The sequence below is a fragment of the Rissa tridactyla genome, chromosome 6, assembly GCF_028500815.1.
Source record: "Rissa tridactyla isolate bRisTri1 chromosome 6, bRisTri1.patW.cur.20221130, whole genome shotgun sequence".
NCBI lineage: Eukaryota > Metazoa > Chordata > Aves > Charadriiformes > Laridae > Rissa > Rissa tridactyla.
In genome coordinates this window covers 2,827,003-2,846,193 of record NC_071471.1, presented here as the reverse complement: position 1 = coordinate 2,846,193, position 19,191 = coordinate 2,827,003, and the positions used below count along the sequence as shown (strand labels likewise).

The 19,191-nt window shown below is 42.9% G+C and overlaps 2 protein-coding genes across 7 annotated transcripts in view; one reads left to right on the top strand and one right to left on the bottom strand.

Moving 5' to 3' along the window:
- The window catches only part of MFN1 (mitofusin 1), a 27,933-nt gene extending 13,191 nt beyond the window's left edge, over window positions 1-14,742 (top strand). Inside the window, exons 7-19 of one of the 5 annotated variants that reach the window (XR_008467183.1) lie at window positions 1-108; window positions 449-602; window positions 732-799; window positions 5,258-5,379; window positions 6,913-7,039; window positions 7,317-7,421; window positions 7,816-7,918; window positions 8,925-9,154; window positions 9,663-9,818; window positions 10,339-10,535; window positions 11,038-11,226; window positions 11,319-11,549; window positions 11,794-11,928. Coding sequence is in view for 2 of the 5 variants with exons in the window: in XM_054207264.1 (XP_054063239.1) it covers window positions 1-108; window positions 449-602; window positions 732-799; window positions 5,258-5,379; window positions 6,913-7,039; window positions 7,317-7,421; window positions 7,816-7,918; window positions 8,925-9,154; window positions 9,663-9,818; window positions 10,339-10,535; window positions 11,794-11,928; window positions 12,484-12,553 (1,575 nt within the window). In the remaining 3 variants the exon portion in view is untranslated. Of the gene's footprint in view, window positions 109-448; window positions 603-731; window positions 800-5,257; window positions 5,380-6,912; window positions 7,040-7,316; window positions 7,422-7,815; window positions 7,919-8,924; window positions 9,155-9,662; window positions 9,819-10,338; window positions 10,536-11,037; window positions 11,550-11,793; window positions 11,929-12,483 lie in introns of those variants that run through there. The other 4 variants (XR_008467182.1, XR_008467184.1, XM_054207264.1 and 1 more) reach the window with 4 other exon arrangements.
- Window positions 14,719-19,191, bottom strand: part of GNB4 (G protein subunit beta 4) — a 32,173-nt gene continuing 27,700 nt past the window's right edge. For both annotated transcript variants that reach the window (XM_054207275.1, XM_054207276.1), the window contains one exon: window positions 14,719-19,191. In XM_054207275.1, the coding sequence (XP_054063250.1) occupies window positions 19,085-19,191 (107 nt within the window). In that variant the 3' untranslated portion in view covers window positions 14,719-19,084.

The following is a 19,191-nucleotide window of genomic DNA, read 5'->3' as shown; positions in this document are numbered from 1 at the left end:
GAGAAACATTTTTTCCATAAAGTGAATGAACGACTTTCCAAGCCAAACATCTTCATCTTGAATAATAGATGGGATGCCTCCGCATCAGAACCAGAATATATGGAAGATGTAAGTGACTTGATGGCTCTTATTTGGGTTGACATTTAACAAAACAAAATAAAATATATACACATATATATATATATAAAGGAAAGACCTGCACATGCATAAAAGCATGCCAAATTTCCTAGGTAATACAGTTATTAATATGAAAACACCAGCTTTGTCGTATTAATAAAAGGATAAGTTATTTGGTCAGAAAATTAAGATAACTTACTCCTTGTTCAGAGCAAAAAGCAACCTGCAAATCAGACTACAATGTATGCATGCTGTTTCTGACTCTGATGTTCTGAATTGATGACGGCTCAATTTTTGCTTTTTTCTCATGAGGTTTTTACCTTTTCCTTAGGTGCGCAGGCAGCACATGGAGCGCTGTCTGACTTTTCTAGTTGATGAGCTCAAAGTTATTGATCCTGTAGAAGCCAGGAATCGCATCTTTTTTGTTTCAGCAAAAGAAGTTCTGAGTGCCAGGAGACAGAAGGCCCAAGGAATGCCAGAGGGTGGTGTGTAGGAACTCTTGCTTTTCCTCAAACACAGAAAAATATCATAAAACCTGATAAACAAAAATATTTAAGATACAGTCACTGCTATGAGGTATTGCTCTCTCCCTTATGGTCTGGTGTGTTTCACAGGTGGAGCACTTGCTGAAGGATTTCAAACAAGATTCCAGGAATTTCAACATTTTGAGCAGATATTTGAGGTATTTATGATGGGCTTTTTAGACTGCCTGTTTTTTAATGCAAAGGTAGCTTTTGCTTATGCTTAGCTTAATTTTACTGAACATAATCTATGTGAAGAAGTGGAGGAGTGTGAGGTATTCAAACCGTCTGCAGCTTCGCCTTATCTGAGGGCTCTGTTCATCTGTTCTCACCTTGAATAGCAGATAGTTGTTAGAAGTAACTATTGGTCAGTGAGGAAAGGCACCAAAACTGGACTCTGAGCTCATGTTTTGAGGTCTCAATACCAATATAGTCTATGTAAAAAGAGATGATGCTCTTAGAAAGGAACGTCTCACTGATAACCATAAGCTGGTGAAATATTTGCTGTATAGTAAGACTTATTTTATCTGAAGTCGTAGCTTTGTAATTAAACATTGTAATTGAGGACACAAACAGTAAGAAATTCCGTTTCACCAATGTAAATTTGAATATTGACTTGCATTTTTAAAGCCAGAGTTTTTAAATTATCACCATTACCTGCCTCTTAGCTATTGTTGCATCCTTGTTGCTGTACAGAATCCATTCTTCAACCTCAGTTTACCTATACTCGTAGTTGGGAGCTTACAGTTTCTTCAGTTGGCTAGGCAGTTGAGTAATTTCTTTGTGATAGGATGCATTTGTCTCGCTGAATTTGATAAATCTAATTAATTAAAGCCATTCTTGGATATCTTTAAGGAGGCATTTTGGATATGCCTTGATGGTGTTGTGTGGTATGTATTGGCATATCTCACGCAACATGAGCCTGAATGTGTGGCTGTAGTTTGTATACAGCAAATGCTCAAGACGGCTCTTGTGTGCCTGAACCAGTAAGTAATTCCTTGTTTAGTATATTAAAAAAGAAAATCAAATGCCAAAATTGCTTGCTTGTCACTAGTTGAAGCCAAACATGAGTTTTTGTTTGTAATTTTTGTCCTTAGAATTATAGTATGAGACTTTCAAGGAGGAAGGAAAAAAAGTGGAAATTAAGCTTGTAGATCAGTTATTGTTCTTTAACATATTTTGCCACATGCTGTACCCAAAGGTTTTTTGACAAAATCTCTTGTAATTATGGTTTAACACTCAACACTTAGGATATTTCAAGACTAAGATGGACGTATGACTTATTAAATGATGAGATGCTGTGAGAGCTCAGCACATCTGTAAATCGGCTGTCACAGTCTCGAGTTGGCCACCAAAATAAGAAACATCCATCACAAGGTCAAAACCATGACAAGTTTCTTTGGCAGAAGCAGGGACAAAAACCAATTCTATGACAGGACTGAATGGCCTTAAAACAACTTTTTTCTTCTTTCACATTATCTGTTTCATTTGCTGCACACCTTCTGACTCCTGCCAGTGAGAGTGGATTCTGTAATGTTTTTCCCTGCTCCGTCATGTTTCATCCTGAAATCATAATGAGTGGCTTTGAATAGGAGAGTGATCACATCACCTAGAGCATGACAACATCTGCTAAATTAAGATTGCCAAAGCAATTTAAATTTTGAGTGTCTGATGTTGCAGCACATTCAGGTTTTGTGGGCAATTTCCTAAGTTGTAATGGCATTTTATTTGCTTTTGAAGCAAGACTGATACTTAAATGGTTCACCGGGTCTGAAATCTTCAGACCTAATACTCAAATTATTGTCACTTGAGCTGATAAAGCAACTGATGACAATAGAGTGCTGGTGTCAGTTATGTTTACCAGCACTAGGCTATACCAGCTCGTATATTAATGAAGAACATCGTACGTCAGATAGAATTTTCTGTGTTGAGTCTGGGAACAAAATCCTGCTTGATACCATGCTTTATGTACTGCTAGACCAAATTCCGATGCTGTTTTAGCCGTGAGTACAGCCTAATCACTTCTGGCTAAAGTGCTTTGCGTTTACTCTGTTTCCTGACAGAGGAGCTGCAAGTCCCAAGACTCTTGGATTCCACTCCAGTCTGTGAAGGGGGGGGACGAGAGCACAGATGCTTCTGTCTGTCCTTGTCGAATGCGAACCCCTTCTCTGCTCCGGTCTGTCTGTCCTGCCTTTAACTCCTTGTCCGTGTTCAGGTGCCCTGCTCAGACTTCCCAGACATGTCTTGCACTCTTTCAGCCAGTTCGCATCTCTAAGCTACCTCATCCCGTCCACGTGTCCTGTGTTCCCACTGGATGTAACTACTGGTTTTGCTCCTCTTGGATTCTCTCACCCTGCTTTTGTCCTCACTAAAATTGGGTGGCTTCTTCCTCTTTTCCACAAGGACTGAGAGGAGGAACTGTTACTTCTCCAGTACTTCCACATTGCTGATTCTAGTATCAGTTCCCTGATGGGAAAGCCTGTTCATCCCAGGACTGATGTGAGCTCACTGTAGCTAGAATCTTAAAAAAAACCAAAACAAACAAATCTGGAAACCACCCGCCAGTGCTGATTTGTTGTGATATGGGAAAATTTTGGACCATTTTTGTAAGGTTTGTAACTACATTTATGTAGACTTTTGTGTGAAGGCAAAAGGCATTCCAAAAATAGATACAGCATGTTCTTCTGCAAAGCACAGGGTGGTTAAAGTTGCTAAAAGAAAAACTGGTCCAGGCGTTACTAGAAACACGTGTAAGTAGTGGTGAAATTAAGGTTTTACAGATTCATGTAGTAGCTTTAAAAAATTACGTTACTATGTATGTCAGCTGTATTACAACAAAGAAAAAAAGATAACCAGTCTTAAAGGAAAGGCTTGGATTAGTTGATCAATTCTGAATTTTTATATTGTGGAATGTCACAAAGTAGTCTGTGTATCTTTCTTCTGCAATTTTACGAGTTACGTAGAAATGCCTTGTGGAAACAGCAGTAGTCCTTAGTCAATATTCTATATAAAACCAAACTCCACTGTTCCTCAGGTTCTAGTGTTTCCCAAGTTTCTTCAAAAAACTGGTAACAGAAATAGTGTGGGGGGGTGTGGAGGAGGGAGGCAGAGCAGAATAGTAATTCTGGCTGTAAATGGGAGCGAATAACACCGCTACTGCAGAGTCCTTCCCCGACACCGCGCGGGAATGTAATAAGCCGTGCGCTTAAAGACTGTCTTGCTATACTGGAAGTGCGCTGGAAGGTAACTGGTTTTGTGTACGCAGTTGAAACGTACCTTTTCTCTTCGTTTTGATAAATACTTATTTATAGGATAACAGCAAAACTGCTGCTGTCCCCCTCTTACCTTTCTCAGTTGTTTAACTAACCTTTGTGTTTTTCCTAGTGCTCTAACTTGGATTTTCTGATTGTGTTGTGAGTGACTGTCATCCTTTTATCTACCACATACTAACGTTGGGAAGACTCTTTCCTCTGTGTCCAGTCTAGCTCTTACAATGTGCTGATATTTATGACACTCTGGCCTTTCATTGCTGATTTCTAGATCTGCTTCATCGAGGAACAGGGAATATATTTTACCCATCTTGTTTGTTTTGTTTTCATCTATTATTTTCGGATAGCCGAAATTTGTTATTACAGCGTATGCTAAGGTCATAGGCAAGTCTTTTAAAAGCAACCTAAACCTGTTTGTCCTGTGAAAGGCGCATCCACAGATAGAGAACGATTTAGAAAACCCCATAGATCTGGCGTGAAGAAGCTCGCTGCTTGCTTTCTCCCCCTCAAACTCAAAAGTGTTGCTACTTTGTGGTGACTTAGTGCAGGTTGAATTCCAACAGCATTTAATTGGCTGTATAACTCAGGATGTGCAGTTGCTTGAAAAAAGTCAAAAGTCTTAATTAATGGCTTGTCACAACTGATTAGCTTTTGCCCAAATTGAACATTTGTGTATCTTTTCAACCAGGGTCCTGTAATTTATGAATCGCTGTGCAATATTCAAGGTTGTAGATTGGTTAGAAATTGTATCTTTAGAGCATTTTCTACTTACTCATTTAACACTCCAATAATCTACAAATAAGCTAATATTTTAAGGACTACTTAACAACTTTTTTCTACCCTGTGAGAGAATCCTTGTTTCTTATTCCTAATGTATATTTTGTTCCTGGATGGTCAGTATTGACATAAGCATGTCAGATTTTATTGACAGAACTGCTTCTTGAAACTAAGAATATTTATTGCAAGAAAAAAGACTCAAGCTGGGCAATATTGCCAGCATTCATGTTAGACATAATTCTGAAGAGATAATTTGGAAAACTTTCTGAAGAGCTAGATTTATGTTATGTATTCATCTGAGTTTTCTTTTTTCTTTACACTGTTAATTTATTTTAAGAGAATAAAAACCTATGCACATTACTGTGAGTGAACATGAAGGTACAGACTTGCTGCTATAGACTCATTTGAGATTTCGGTTCTGTGGCCTTTTAATTTCTGTATACTTTCTCCCTCTTTATTTCCCATTTGTTTAAGTTCAGGGTAAAATTAGCAGCATGTGCTTTCTGATAGTGAAATTCCTGAATGTGTTGGCATGGAATTGCAGTAATGTGTTGTGGCTTGGGCCCCTCGCAGGAGTGTATCTCGCAGTCAGCCGTGAAAACCAAGTTTGAACAGCACACTATCAGAGCTAAACAGATAATAGACACTGTGAAAAACATTATGGACGCCATAAACGTAGCAGCAGCAGAGAAAAGGTAGGTTGGTTGGAGGGCTGGTTGGTTTTGGTTTCTCCAGATCCTCTGAGGAGCCATTTCTATGCTGGTGGTTTTCCTGGGTCATTATGGACTTTAAAATTCACTTTTCTTGCTTGGTAAGAAATAGAGAATTTCCCTGGCGTGTCAGTCGTACTACGCTTCACTTGCACTGCTCAGTCTTGTCCTTGGTCTGTGACTTCTGCATTGAGTTCTCAGTTTACTTCGTTATTCTTTGTTCCTGACTTACAGTTACAAAGGCATTCGGTGGGTTTTCAAATCTTTTTTTTTTTTTTTTTCAAAAATAGTTGAAATTTTAAGGTTTTCTAGCTGTATCCAGCATTTCAGAACTGGTGTTTGAGCCTGCTTTACCTTTTTATTAACAGTAACACTGAGAAAATAAAAGGGAGGATGCAGACACTTTAATTTGCAAGTGGTTAGAATATTGTAAGGGGTGAGAAAGGCGCAAGCTAACAAAGCCTTGGCCTCTGGCCCTTTCCAGATTGTGTCCTTAAATATCTTTATTCTCTCTTCACTCATGTAATCCTTTTAGTGCTGATGATAGCAGCTCATCTGCTCTGTCTGATAGTTTCACATATTCTTTGAGGTTTGCATACGTATGTTTTTTTTTCCTCACTTTTGTTGCTACCTCTTGCCTTTCTCGTACACGGTGAACTTGCTGTCATGTGTAATGCTTTCCATCCGTCTCCTTTCTGTGCCTGTTAATAGTGTGTCTTTATGTTTCAACAGACTCCACTGTGCCTGTCAAACACACTCATCTTCCTGAATATATCAGCTTTTACAAACTGCGTGTTTACATACTAACGTGTCTCACGTTGTCAGATGCTATGAAAACATACTGTGGAATATTTGAAAATATTCTGATATTCTACTTCTTTCTGTCAGTCCACCTGCCAAATGCTGTGTAGTGACCCCTCTTAATCTGATTCGCTGTTTGATGTTTCTACTGTCCCTTCAAGATATAACTGTTCTAGATGTTAAGCAATTTTTACTTAAATGATAGGTCGAGGACTTCTGAAGAGAGTTGGTGGTGTCAAGGTTAGTTTCTGCTGCCTCCCCTTTGCTTTGCAGGGTCGTCAGACCCATGTCACTGTTCAGGAATAGTTGAGTGGTGCTGGTGAGCAGCAGTGGGATGTTTTAATCAGATTTATCCTTTTTTTTAATTTTTAAATCAGGATAGACTAAGCATTAAAGGCCCCTAATCCCCCCCACCTTTTTTAGTTGTGATTAGGTACAATGGTTATAATTCCAACTCCAAATGCTGGTTTTGTGAATATATCACAACCTAGTAATTTGAGTTCAATCAGTGCAGCCCTTAAATGCACCTGTAAATTTAATAGCTGTATTGCAGTTATTCTGAAGCAGTGCCTCGGCTTTGTTCAGCCGGTGGCACTTTGGATTCTTTTTAGCTGCTCAGTAAACCATCAGCTGGGCGGTCCGTGCCTGGTTACGGGGCTCGGTTCGTTACTGGGAGAATTCCTGCTGGTGACGGTGACTTCCTTTCTGCTGTGCTAGAGTCCGTTCGATGGAAGAGCGAGAAGATCAGAAGGATAGGTTGGACTTCGTGCGAAACCAGCTGAACATTTTGACGGAAGATACAAAGGAAAAAATCAAGCGTGTTACCGAGGAAGTAGAAAGTAAAGTAAGTAATGGCGGTGCGAAAAATCTCCCAGATTCAAGTGTTGTCTCTTCTGTCAGGCAGCTCCTTCAGGTGCCCACCCATCCTCTGAAATACCTTTGAAATGTCTAATGTGTTCCTTTCCCAATATAAAAAAAAAAAAGAAAAAAAACCCTAAAATGGCAAATTTTCCTGACTCTGGGGTGATTGACTCATTTATTGTAACAGTTACTGCAGTCTGTTTTCACTCTGGCTGGGAAAGGTAGGAGAAACATTTTATGTGTTTACTGCGTTCTTCCAGGTCTCCTCTGCCATGACCGATGAGATTTGCCGACTTTCAGTTTTAGTTGATGAATTTTATTCAGATTTTCACCCTTCTCCTCAAGTATTGAAGCTCTATAAGATGGTAAGTTTTCTTGCGTGGTTTGAAGCCAGGCTCTTTGTCTTTCCTTTAATGTCTACTTGTGTATTTTCATAATTTGCATAGCATTTTATGTGGCACTTTCTTTAAGTGTTGCAGGATTTTTGCTTCCTGACATACACATATCTCTGTTTACCTAAAACTGGAAAAGGTTGAAAATATTTTGTGCTTTGTTTTTGGAAAGAAATTAATGTTTGTTTCAACTATCTTTTTTTACTGGAGCGGTTACTGAAACTTTAATTCACTGACATCCTGATTTGTAGTTTCCACTTCTCACTGTGAATAACAGTGCTTGGTGTTTAACATGTATCTGGGCTGTATAACGTAGTTGATTAGCTAAATAGAAATTGATGAGCATATATTCTTGATAAAACTTCAGGAACTGAACAAACACATAGAAGACGGTTTGGGAAAGAACCTGGCTGATCGGTGCTCCAGTGAAGTCAATCAGTCCATGCATCAGTCGCAGCAGGAGATGATTGGTAAGCTGAGGAAGGAGGAATGTTAAGACTTTTTCTTTAGAGCAAAACAATTTAAGAAAACCTGCTTTTAAAAGAATTTTCTTTCTGATCATGATTTAACGTTAACGCCATAAAATGATAAAGGAAAAGCCATCCTAGGTCAAGACTGAGTGTCCAGCTCAATAGCCTGTCTCTGATGTTAACCAGTAACAGATGCCTGGGGACAAAGATAATGAACCAGGGTAAATATAGTGATCCATTCCCAATGTAGGGACTTCGGAGCCAAGATACTGCATCTGGATTAATGGCTTAAGCAAGGAGTAACGGACCTGTCCTCTGGGAGCTTGTCTAATGCTTTTATAAACCCATTTAAACTCTCGGCTTCCACAGCAGACACATGAAATACACTAATTGTTAGATAACGTTTCTGCAGTATAATCCTCTCCCTAGGTCCCTCCAGATTCTGAGTGTAAGACAGGATGGTTTCAAAAAGTATTTGTGCCCTGCCTTTTTGCTTTTTTTGCTTTTTTTCTTTTTTTTTAATTTTTATTTATAAGTAGTAACTTTATTGCATATCTTTCTCCCTTCTGATCTGTTTCTGGTAATAAGAGATTCAGAGCAAAATCATGGAATTACATGAAGCCTTCTGTCATCTTACGCAATAATGTTGCCTTTTCTGTATGTGGCACCACAGAACGGCTGGATAAACCAACTTTTCCGTAGTCTGTCCTTACCTTTTCACCATTGCTGGAGATCTTTCAGTTAATTTGACCTTTTTTTCCAGCAATTCCTTCTCTATGATTTGATTTTGTGTGACTGTTTTCTTTTATCAGAGCAATAAATTGTCTGCTCTGGTGGGATCAATAATGGGCTAAAATGCCCACTGATTTCCCAAATAAATAAACAAGTCGGTCAGTTTAGATTCTCATAGTTCACAAAGCTGGTCAGCAGAGCAAGGATGCTACTCGTGAAGATGCTGTAAAGCTTTTGATGTTAACTCATCTTTACTGTTCTGTTTTATTTCTAGAAAACCTGAAGCCGTTGTTGCCTTCTGGTGCTCAGAATCAGCTCCACTTGCTAATTCCGTGCAGGAGGTTTGACCTTAGCTATGATCTAAACTGTCGTAGTCTGTGTGCAGATTTTCAAGAGGATATCATGTTCCACTTTTCCTTGGGGTGGACTTCGCTTGTGAACCGTTTCTTGGGTCCTAAACAAGCTCAGAGAGTACTGTTGGGACTAGCGGATCCGAATTTACAAGTGAGTGCTGGGTTAGGCTGACATTTTAAGTGCCTTGTTTTACCTTGATGAGAATATATTGATTTTCACGGTATTGTCCTGTACTATTTACATGTTTGCTGCTACTTTCCCCTAGTCCCTTTGTGTGAAATATTTTTGGTGAGGGTTTTTTATTGGATTATATTCAGGGTGAGGATGGAACAAAAAGCCTTTCAGAAACTTTCTGCAGCTGTTACCTGAGTTTTGTTTTCCTTTGGATTGAGCCCTTCGGGTAACCTTTTCATTTGTAACTTTTGGATCCTTACGGCAGAGCCAGTCCTACGTTAGAACCCTTATTCTAACCCAGTCCCCCATTGGGCAAGAAACCGTCAAAACCTCCACTGCTTGTTAGGAGTGGTGTTTAGATTTCTGCGCAGAAAACTTTCCTTTAAGTAAATCAAACCCTGAATATATGAAAATAAAATAAAACCTGTCTGCTTTGTAGTTCCGTAATGCTTTTTACTCAGCCTGCCGTATTCCACTCTTCTAGATCCCTCGTCCTTTAGCTACCACCCCATCCGCTGCCAGCCTTCCCGCCATAACTCCAGAGAACCCATCGCAGGATGATTTTATGGTTCCTTTGGTAATGAGTTTAGCTTCGCTGACATCACGGACCTCTATGAGCATCATCGTTGTTGGCGGAGTGGCAAGTAGTATTAGCAACATGCACTGTACTAGAAATGATGGCAAAGATTGAGCTGGTCTTTCCCGTTTGGGGTGCAACATGAAGCATGTAACGGACTTTATAACACGGGGCTGGATGAGGGTGTGTGGTCCACTGGATACCCGTGGTCAGGGTGCAGGGAGAAAATTAGCCTAGTTACTCCGGGCGCAGTCGGACATATTCTCTGTGTCATATGTCTGTGTTCAGTTTCTGAATTAAAGGATGGTTTGATGGTGCCTCATCCAGTTTGGATTTAGCGGGAGCTTTGCTTTCTCCCTCCTCTTTCATTAAGAAGCAGCCAGGCTTCCCGTACTCTCCATGCCACTGGGGTACCAGCTCTTTGAACGTACCTGTATTGCTCTGCAGTAACGATATAGAAATAATACATTTTCTTAAACTAGTCTGGTGAAAGGGCCATGAAGATGATTTAAAGAATGGATGGAATTAGATTTTATTCTGTAGGGCAATTTACTTAAGCTAATGAAGAATCCTCTTTTTTCAGATTTGGAGAACGGTAGGCTGGAAACTCATCTCTCTTTCCTTAAGTATGTACGGGTTGTTATATCTTTATGAGAGACTAACTTGGACCACTAAAGCAAAAGAGAGAGCCTTTAAACAGCAGTTTGTGAACTACGCTACTGAAAAGCTGCAGATGATCGTCAGCCTCACGAGTGCTAATTGCAGCCATCAGGTGCAACAGTAAGTACCAGACTGGTGTTAATCCACCTAGGTGGAAACTGCGGTGTCCTGGGAGTGGGGACTGGCTGGAGGTGGTGTGGGAAGGCGGCTTTAGTGTCCCTTGGCATTTGTAATGAGGGGGTTTTAAAAGAGTTTGAAATTACCACCTAAAAAGGTCAATACGTACGTTTCTGTGTATGTGCAAGAGTTAGTCTTAAGAGGTAGACTCCGGTTGTCCAGCACCTCGCTATGAAGACGTGGGAGGTGGCTCAGTTCTAGCAGAGGCTGAATCGCTTGGCTTTTAGATTGGCATCGAATCAGCCCCGAGCCAGTTCAATGGTGAGCGTTCGTCTGCCTCCAGGGTTGGTGCGTCTGAGGTCGGGGCAGCCAGTCCTGGCTCTTTTTGTGTGTCTCGTTCCCAAATACGTTTCCACCTGTCTCTGCAAAGTAATGTCTGGGTGATTGTCTCCCTCAGCCTCTCCTCTTGAAACGGTTTGTTTTGATGATTAAATTATTATTTCAGAAACTTAGTCCTGCTAAATGAGACCTCTAACCACCAGGGTGCAGAACTCCTCTCCCGTGTAGCCCAGGGAATACTTTACTAATACAAAGTTCAGCTTCAGCAGAGGAAAGAGCGTCATCCCCGTGTCCAGCAGCCGTGTGTCTCTGTGAGGACATGGAAGAGCTGGACTCAAACCAATGCTCCGGCGAGGTGAAGTAGAGAGGGGAGACGTCTCCTCTCCCGCGGGAGAGCCTGGTTGCTGGCCCCGGGGTGGTAACTGGGGATTTTTTCGTTCGCGTAAGGAGTCTCGGAACTCAGGTTGGGAGCAGGTGGCTGAGGAGGCAAGAAGGGTCGGGGTCCCAGCACGCCTGGGGCACCCCTGACCCCGCCGAGGCTGGCGTGCCCCGTGAGCAGGGCGCTCGGCGTGGCACGGGGCCGCTCCAGCACGTGGTACCGCCAGAGTCCCCATCTCAGGCTTGTACCTCTTGGTGCTCAATGAAAAACTGCCAGACATGATGTTGGCATAGGCTGAGGTGCGTTTTGTACGTTTAAAGTTTCTGTTTTTAATTTAAAACATAGTAATTCTCCTGCTTTCTGCTATTCTGTACTCCCTTAGCAGCTGGAGACTGATTGCTGTGTTCTACTGCACACTGCAATGCCATCTGTTGTGGTTTGTCGGTTGTCTTTTAATTTCTTTTTTTTTTTTTCCTGCTTAATTTTTTTTTTTGGTAGCACAGATTTCTGTGAACCATGATTACAGACTTGTTTTCCCTTTAGGGAAATGGCCACTACCTTTGCTCGGCTCTGTCAGCAGGTGGATATTACCCAGAAAAACCTGGAAACAGAAATTGCTAGGCTTTCCAAAGAAATAGATCAGCTGGAGAACATACAGAGCAACTCCAAGCAGCTACGGTGAGTCGGGGTGGGACTGCTCACGAGCAGATTCGGTCAGGTTGGTGCTTGCCGTTGTTTCGGGTTGAAAGGAGGCGGGCAGAGGCGCGGAAGGGTGTGCAGCGGAACCTGTTCTCTTTACTTGTAACTGAGCAGCTCTGGCTAAGTTAAATAAATGTGTGTTTCTACCTAGGTGAATGAGCAAAGCTCCAAAAATATTCTTTCGTAGATCGTCTTTACCTTTGTCTCTACCGTAGGGGAGAGGTGGCTTTCTCAAGAGTATTAACCTCCTGTAGGTAAATTAGGGTGGCAGGTTCCCAAAGAGCCCTCCCCACGGGAGAATGCGAGCGCAGCTGCGCTGGGAGTCGCTCAGTGCAGCCTTGGTTTTCTTTTAGGACCAGTCGTAGGTGTTTAGAAGGAGAACCCCCCAGGCTGGGGGCTGCCCCTGGGCCTCGGGTTTCTTGTGCCTGGGTTTCAGGAAGAGAGGAATGGAAATTCAAAGCACTGCTGTTGATTCTGCCGCCTTTGCGATGCGACCGCACTGAAGTAAATCCCTTGCTTTTGTTTGTTTTACAGAAATAAAGCCATTCACCTTGAGAATGAACTAGATCGCTTTACAAAACACTTTCTTCAAAAGAGTAAATAAACCATCATTGCTAATTTTCCTGGTGATCCTTTGTAGGACAAAGTAGAAATTTTACAGATTACGCTTCTCCTCTGTGGAGTCACATGAAATGATTTATATTTTAAATGTTACTTTGATTACACTTGTTAATTACTGTAAAACTCGGTTTGGACTGGGACGGTGAATCAAACTGACGAGGTGTGCCACTCTGAGGGTTATGTTTGTTTTGCAGATTTTGAGTTAAAAATTATCTTTTGAACACTAAACTTCCTGGGGCACTTGACAATAAAAACCCGACTCCTCATTGTTTTTTGTTAGTGTTTAGCAGTGGCAAGTCTCGCTTCCTGGCATCCAGGAGTCTATGCAGGGAGAGAGAGCTTATCACCGGATCACCGTCTCCTCTTTCCAGCTGCTTAGGAATTAGTCAGGGATGGAGGATGCTGCTTTTGTGTGCGTGTTTTTGTTTAGTGAGGGAAGCGTAATGGGGAGAGGACCCTCGACTGGTTTGAAAGCAAATGAAATGCGGTTGGGCAGCAGTTTCTCGTCCTCCCGAGGGAAAGATGACAGTAAAGGGCAGAGCAGTCACTACTGGAAGGCTCTAGCTTCCCCTCTGGCTACTGCTTTCAGCCAAGCTGGCACCGATGAAGTGAAAAAATAAACTTATTTGATGGAACAAGCTTGTCACATTCTCACAGTTGGTGAAGCGGTGAAAGGGTCGTTTGCCCGTGAGCGCGCTGCTGGAGCGCAGGCTGAGCGGAGCTGCCGGCGTGTGCCACCGTCACCAGGCTCAGGAGAAGGTGCCCGACGCCCCCCAGGTGTGGGGCCGCGGGGTGTGGGGCTGGTTTGAGCCGTGCACGGCCCTGAGCGGGCCCTGGGTGCTGCTGCACAGCAGGGTGCCTCCGGCCGAGCCCCGAGGGGTGGTGGAGAGGCTTAACCTTCCCTCGCCTCCGGCATCGCAAAGCCGCTTTTAAAAAAAAAATAAAATAAACAAACACTTTTGCTGTTGCCACATGCAGTCATTTAACACCTACTTTTTTTTCTAACTGGACCTTTTAAAAGTAACTTATTTTAAAAGAGAAGGCCTTTTCAGAATATTTATATATTTTTATGGAAGTGTTAACATGACTAAATGAACTATTCAAAACTAAGCTGTGGGGATTTGCTATTTTGCAGTAAATAAGGGCTCTCTTAAATCCATTTAAAAGCTAATGCTAGAGGCAGAGAATTATTTGAAGCTGAAGAAGGCTGTTTTCACCGGGCTGCATCCTGGCGCTCGTGCCTGGCTCCGGGCCGGCTCAGGAGCAGACGCAGACGGAGGCTCCAGGACCTTGAGGGAAACTGAAATACAAAGGTGAGGCCCAGCCGCCTCCCGCCGGAGCTCGCGCGTGCGTTCATGCTCTTCTTCTGGAGCACATTTATGGATATTGTATCAAGCTGAAACTCTACTTGCATGTGTTCTGTGGTTATTTATTAAAAAAATACTACCCCTTTGCTCTGGTAAGTTATTTGGCAACTCTTGGGCGGGTGGGCAGCTTCCTTGGGGGACATTTTGCCCTTTAAGGTGCAGGCAGAGCAGTGCAGTCACTGTGAGGAGGTAACCAGAAGCAAGAAGTAGCTGGAGGTAGGGAACGGTCACCTTCAGGAGAGGGGACGCTGTCCTTACAGCTCTAATAAAGCACCCGCAACCAACCCCGTCTGGTTAAAAGCACTTGTTTATTGGTTACAATATCAACTCATGGCAACATCTTTCACTGAGCCACTGTACAAATACAAAGAAAAAGATCCATCGTGGAAAAAAAAAAAAAGCTATAAACAGAGTTCATAGCAAGTGATTTTTTTTTCACAGGGAAGTCTTTTTACAACAGCACTGTTAAAGAACAAATGGCACAAGTCCCTGGTTTTTTTAATAGCTTAAATAAAAGCTTTAAGACTGTTTCTGAATACATACACAATCCAAAGGCAGTGCAGAATCACTTCATAATTGGTAACATTACCGAAGTTTTTCCAAAGTAGTCAGCAACAAGTGAAAAAAAAAACAACCCCAAAAACATAGCTGATGAGAAATGCTGGAAACTAAAGGCAAATTAAAATCAAGCATGTTTAGAAGCATTTTGTTTTGGACTCCTTTGGATGTAATATGTACTACAAGTGTTCAGATGCTTTTATTCTTTTTTTTTTTTTTAAAAAAAAAAAAAAAAAAAGGAGAAAAACACAAATAGAGCACCATTGTGTAAGTAAAACAAAGGCTTGAAATATCTAAGACTATTCCACCGAAGTCCATATTAGTTAAAACCTAAACATACTGTGTGGTATAAGAATGTCAGGCACATGTAATCTGTTATCAGTTATATCAATTAGTAACACTGTTCACACATTTACCATAACAACACTGCATTAACATTCTGCATGTATTTTACATAACCAGCAATTGGATAAAAAAGGCTCGTGGTGCCTCTGAAGTGGAGGACGTCGTTTCCCAGCGTGCATGCCAGATCACTGGATACAAAGTGCACCATCAACCCATGCTTAATTACTTTTACAGGAAATGCTATCTCAAAAAAATCAGTCATTCTGCTACACGACCATTTATACCAACTAGTCCGATTAGCCAAAACTCTCACCGACAGCTCAAAGCACAGCACTAAACCCAGGGGAGGTGACGGTGTCCTCAGCGAGGAGAGACGAAGCACTCTTGGAATGTTTGCACAATGGTTTCATTCCACCTTAAAAAGTAATGGGAACTTCCTTGTGGGACAAGCAGTTACACTAATTAAAGAGTTCGTATTTCCAGGCCACGCGTTACAGCGAGCACACCGGGACCAGCTGCCACCGCCAAGGCCAGGCCTCTCCTCAGGCGGGGGAAAAGCCCAGTGACTCCGGTTCAAGTGGTGACTGTCGGTGTCTTACACTGAACGACCGGTTCTGCCAGGCACTGCGCCGCAGCCGCAATCCCGCCGGGCAGAGGACAGCGGTGTGTGGAAGAAAAAAAAAAAGCTCTGGAGAGGGATGGGAGGAGGCCACGTTACCGGAGCAAGCGTGTACAGGGCAGCACCGCGCCATGGAGGAGCTGCTTGTAGTTTCCAGCATCTCAACCAACATCAACCGCTAAAGGCCTGGCCGAGGCTACACGGGAACAAGCCCAGGTTGGGCGCTCGCCTGATTAGTATTCTCCATTGCAAAGTTAAATTAACATTAGAAAATGCTGACCAAAACCTGTACCGGAATAAAAATACATCTTGTTACACAAAGCACGTTGTTCCTTCCCAAGCCAGAAGCGACTCCTTGGAAGAAGAGCCGGGAGTTACTTCAGCACCAGTTTTGCACAATGGTCTTGGTTCCTCCATTGCTGTAATTACCCAAGCTATCTGAAATCCAGATGATAATGATGTAATTTGGCAACAAACTTCTCAGGAGAGGTTAAGCTGCACCCACTAGCGCTGCACGATCTCTCTCCTGGGATTGCGTTTGCCGTCGTGGTGCACAGTTAGAAGTCGCGCGCGCGCTGTGAACTTCAGCCTACATTCAACTATCAGCACAGACCCTTCCCTTTGGGATGCAAAGCTGGGAATAAAACCTTTCCAGTAAAACCTACGAAGGCGCATTTTGTCACCTTGAGCTTTTCCCATGAAAACCGCACCCATTTGATACGGACAGCAGCCTTGAGAGGTCAGCAACGGCCGCTTAAGAAGGGAATGCCGCAGCCTGTCCCAGTTCAGTATTTGGCCTCACACAGTAACAGCGCGTTACGTTGAATCTGGAGGCTTTAAAAAACCACAATCTAAAGTAGATCCAGGACAGTAATTAAACTGCGAACATCACCTCGGCGGGATGGACCAGAAACTTCCTACAAGCTCCCAAGAAGCATCAGCTCCCACGTCCCCGCCGTGCTGGGGCTCCTGCCACCGCTCCTCAGCCCCGGCCGCAGCGGAGCCCCCGCAGCAGCGGAGCAGCCAATGCGGCAGATATTCCTGTGGTGCTTCTGGAAACCTCATTAGCAAGCAGTTGGCATTCCTTAATTATTTATTTGAAAAGCAGCTGAATCCAACAGGCAATGGCCCATGGAACGACGCTAGAGAAGTTATTTGCAGTCCTACCTGTGTGAGGCGCGACCACGCTCACAGCCCACCTCAACTTTTCTTAAAAGCTCTATCCATTTCTAAAATCGTTTTTGGAGTTTCGCAAGTAAAAACTAGTTTTAATACCAGAATGTAAAAATGGCACCTGCCTTCACAAAGGTGGCGACTAGGAAATGGGTTCAAAACACACTTCTGTGGCCAAAAAATTTTTTGGAAAAAGAATATTTTCCAGTAACAGTAACAAATTTCCAGAATGATTCACTCAAGGCAGCTGTGAGTTAAAAAAAATAAAAAATAAAATAATCAAGTGCACCACTAAAAAATAAACCAAGTTTGCAAGATCCAAAGAGCTGCTCACTTAAGAAAGTAACAAGAATTCCGTAATAGCTCTGTTAACGCAGACGGATCATAAAGCAACACGGCGAGGAATTCCTGTGAGACACAATCCAGTGTGATTTTGGTCCTACACCACAGGCCGTTAGTAAACGTGTACTTCTCCAGGACAAGATGCGCCTTTTTCTTTGTTAAGAAGTGAATTTACCGTGGTTGAGCGGTACATTTATTGGCACCTTCACCGTTAGAGACAAGGCAAGTTTACAGGCACAGGCTGAAGTACTGAAATTTAGGATTACAAGCGTCAGAAGCCTGACAAATGCTCACCTCAGCCCCAAACCTGGCTGGTGTATTACAAGACACCGGGCACTTCTAGTTACTACCTGACCCAGAGACACCCAGGCTCCCCGTAACTGCACACTGACATTATCTTCCAACCTGATGATTTAAAAATTCACGTTATCTTTAAAATAAGTCACTTAAGAGAAGCCAACAGACTAGAACTCCCCGTCCCGAAGCCGCCGCAGAGGGTCAGATTCCCAAGGGAACATCCATTGCCAGCGCAGACACGCTGCCAGGCACCAAGAAGTTAAACATCCTTCCCTGGCCCTTTCGGATGGGCGTCCGTCACTTGATTCTCCTCTAGCTACGCTCAACTGCGCTCCATCAGACCCTATCGCTTACGAGCGACTGACATCAAAATTGGAATAAAATCCGGAACGGGAGAGGAAGTGGCTGTTTACAGCGTCAGAGCCGCAGGACAATGAGCATCTAAATAAGCCCCCGTGGGAGAGGCGTCTGTGCCCGCAGGAGGAGGAGCGCGTCACTGCGTCCCTAGGATGGGGCCTGGCAGGGTCGCACAGGTGAGGACGGTGGTTTGGTTCACTGTAAGTTACACAATTGCTTTTATAATTCCCCCTGCACGTAACTGACAGCAAGCGCTTTTGGTTGCGGCCAGCTTTGGCAGCCCCCCGGGTGGGAGGGGGATTACAGGCGATTAACTGCACATTTCAGTCTGCTCCAAGAATTTCAGCAAAGTCCCCCCTGAACGTCTCAGCTGACTGCGGTCACGGAGCGAGCGCTGCAAACACGCTGCTTCCTGCGCACCGAGCGGCTGCCAAATGGGTCTGCGAGTGCAAATCGGCTGGAGTTTGTGACGGGCCAAAACTCCCTTCATTTGGTTACAGTCAAAACCTGAATTGTCCAAAGGGAAAGCACTCAGCCGCTCAACGGCAGCGACGCGGGTCACTTGGCTTCCGCACCGCGGGACGGCGTGGAATAACCCCTGCGAAAAGCTGCAGGGAGGAAGCTAATTACTTCTGGAACAGGATTTTTTTTTTTTTAATCTATTTTTTAATTATTTTTGCTGTTTTTGCAAGTCTGCCTGACGTTAACTCCTTGGTGTTTGGAGGCCATTGACTGGCAATGGATGAACCAGGAACCACCGGCTTGAAGGAAGAACGCCCATGACTAAAAATAGGCAAGCAGGTCAAGAAGTGAGTGACTAAGGCGGTAGGTATTAACTGGGAGTCTCCAGGGCCTTTAAAAAAAAAATAATTCAAATGCCTTCCATTATAAAAACACATATATACCATTGGCTTCACTTTTATCTACAGTAAATTCACAAAAACATTTAAAACAGCAATCTAGTTCATCCACTACAAAACTCAGAAGTGACATCTCGGGTTAAAAGCAAAGCTATAAATGTAGTTTCCTCAAAAAATGCAAACGTATTTCTTTACATACAGACAAATGTTACATGATTGGCTGCTATAATGTGTATATTCTGTTATGTACAAAAAAAAAAAAAAGGTACAGGATTAGCAGACTGAGCACAAGCAAAAACCCTTCAAGGACAATCTAACCAAACCACCAAAAACAAAAAGACTGGCTCTTAGTTTGTCGGTCACCATGATTATGTGTGCTGGCCCCTTTTAAAAAGTCAGTGATTTCTTCCCCCCTCCCCTATTTCTTCACTTGATTTTTTTTTCCTAGTTTACAGAAAGCCTTTTTTTTGTGTAATAATCAGTGAATAGAAAAACTTCACCTGCAAATACAAGGTAGAAATGTTATTTCACAGCTATAGGCTGCAGCATTGATCTCTCCAGATCTCAAATGGAGAATGTACGTGTTTGGCTCCCAGTTAATTCCAGATTCTGAGAAAACTGTCCCAAGACCCTGTAGCTACAGCCATGCCGTCATCAGTAACACCTAAACAGCTGACACGGTTGTCATGGCCAGCAAGGACAC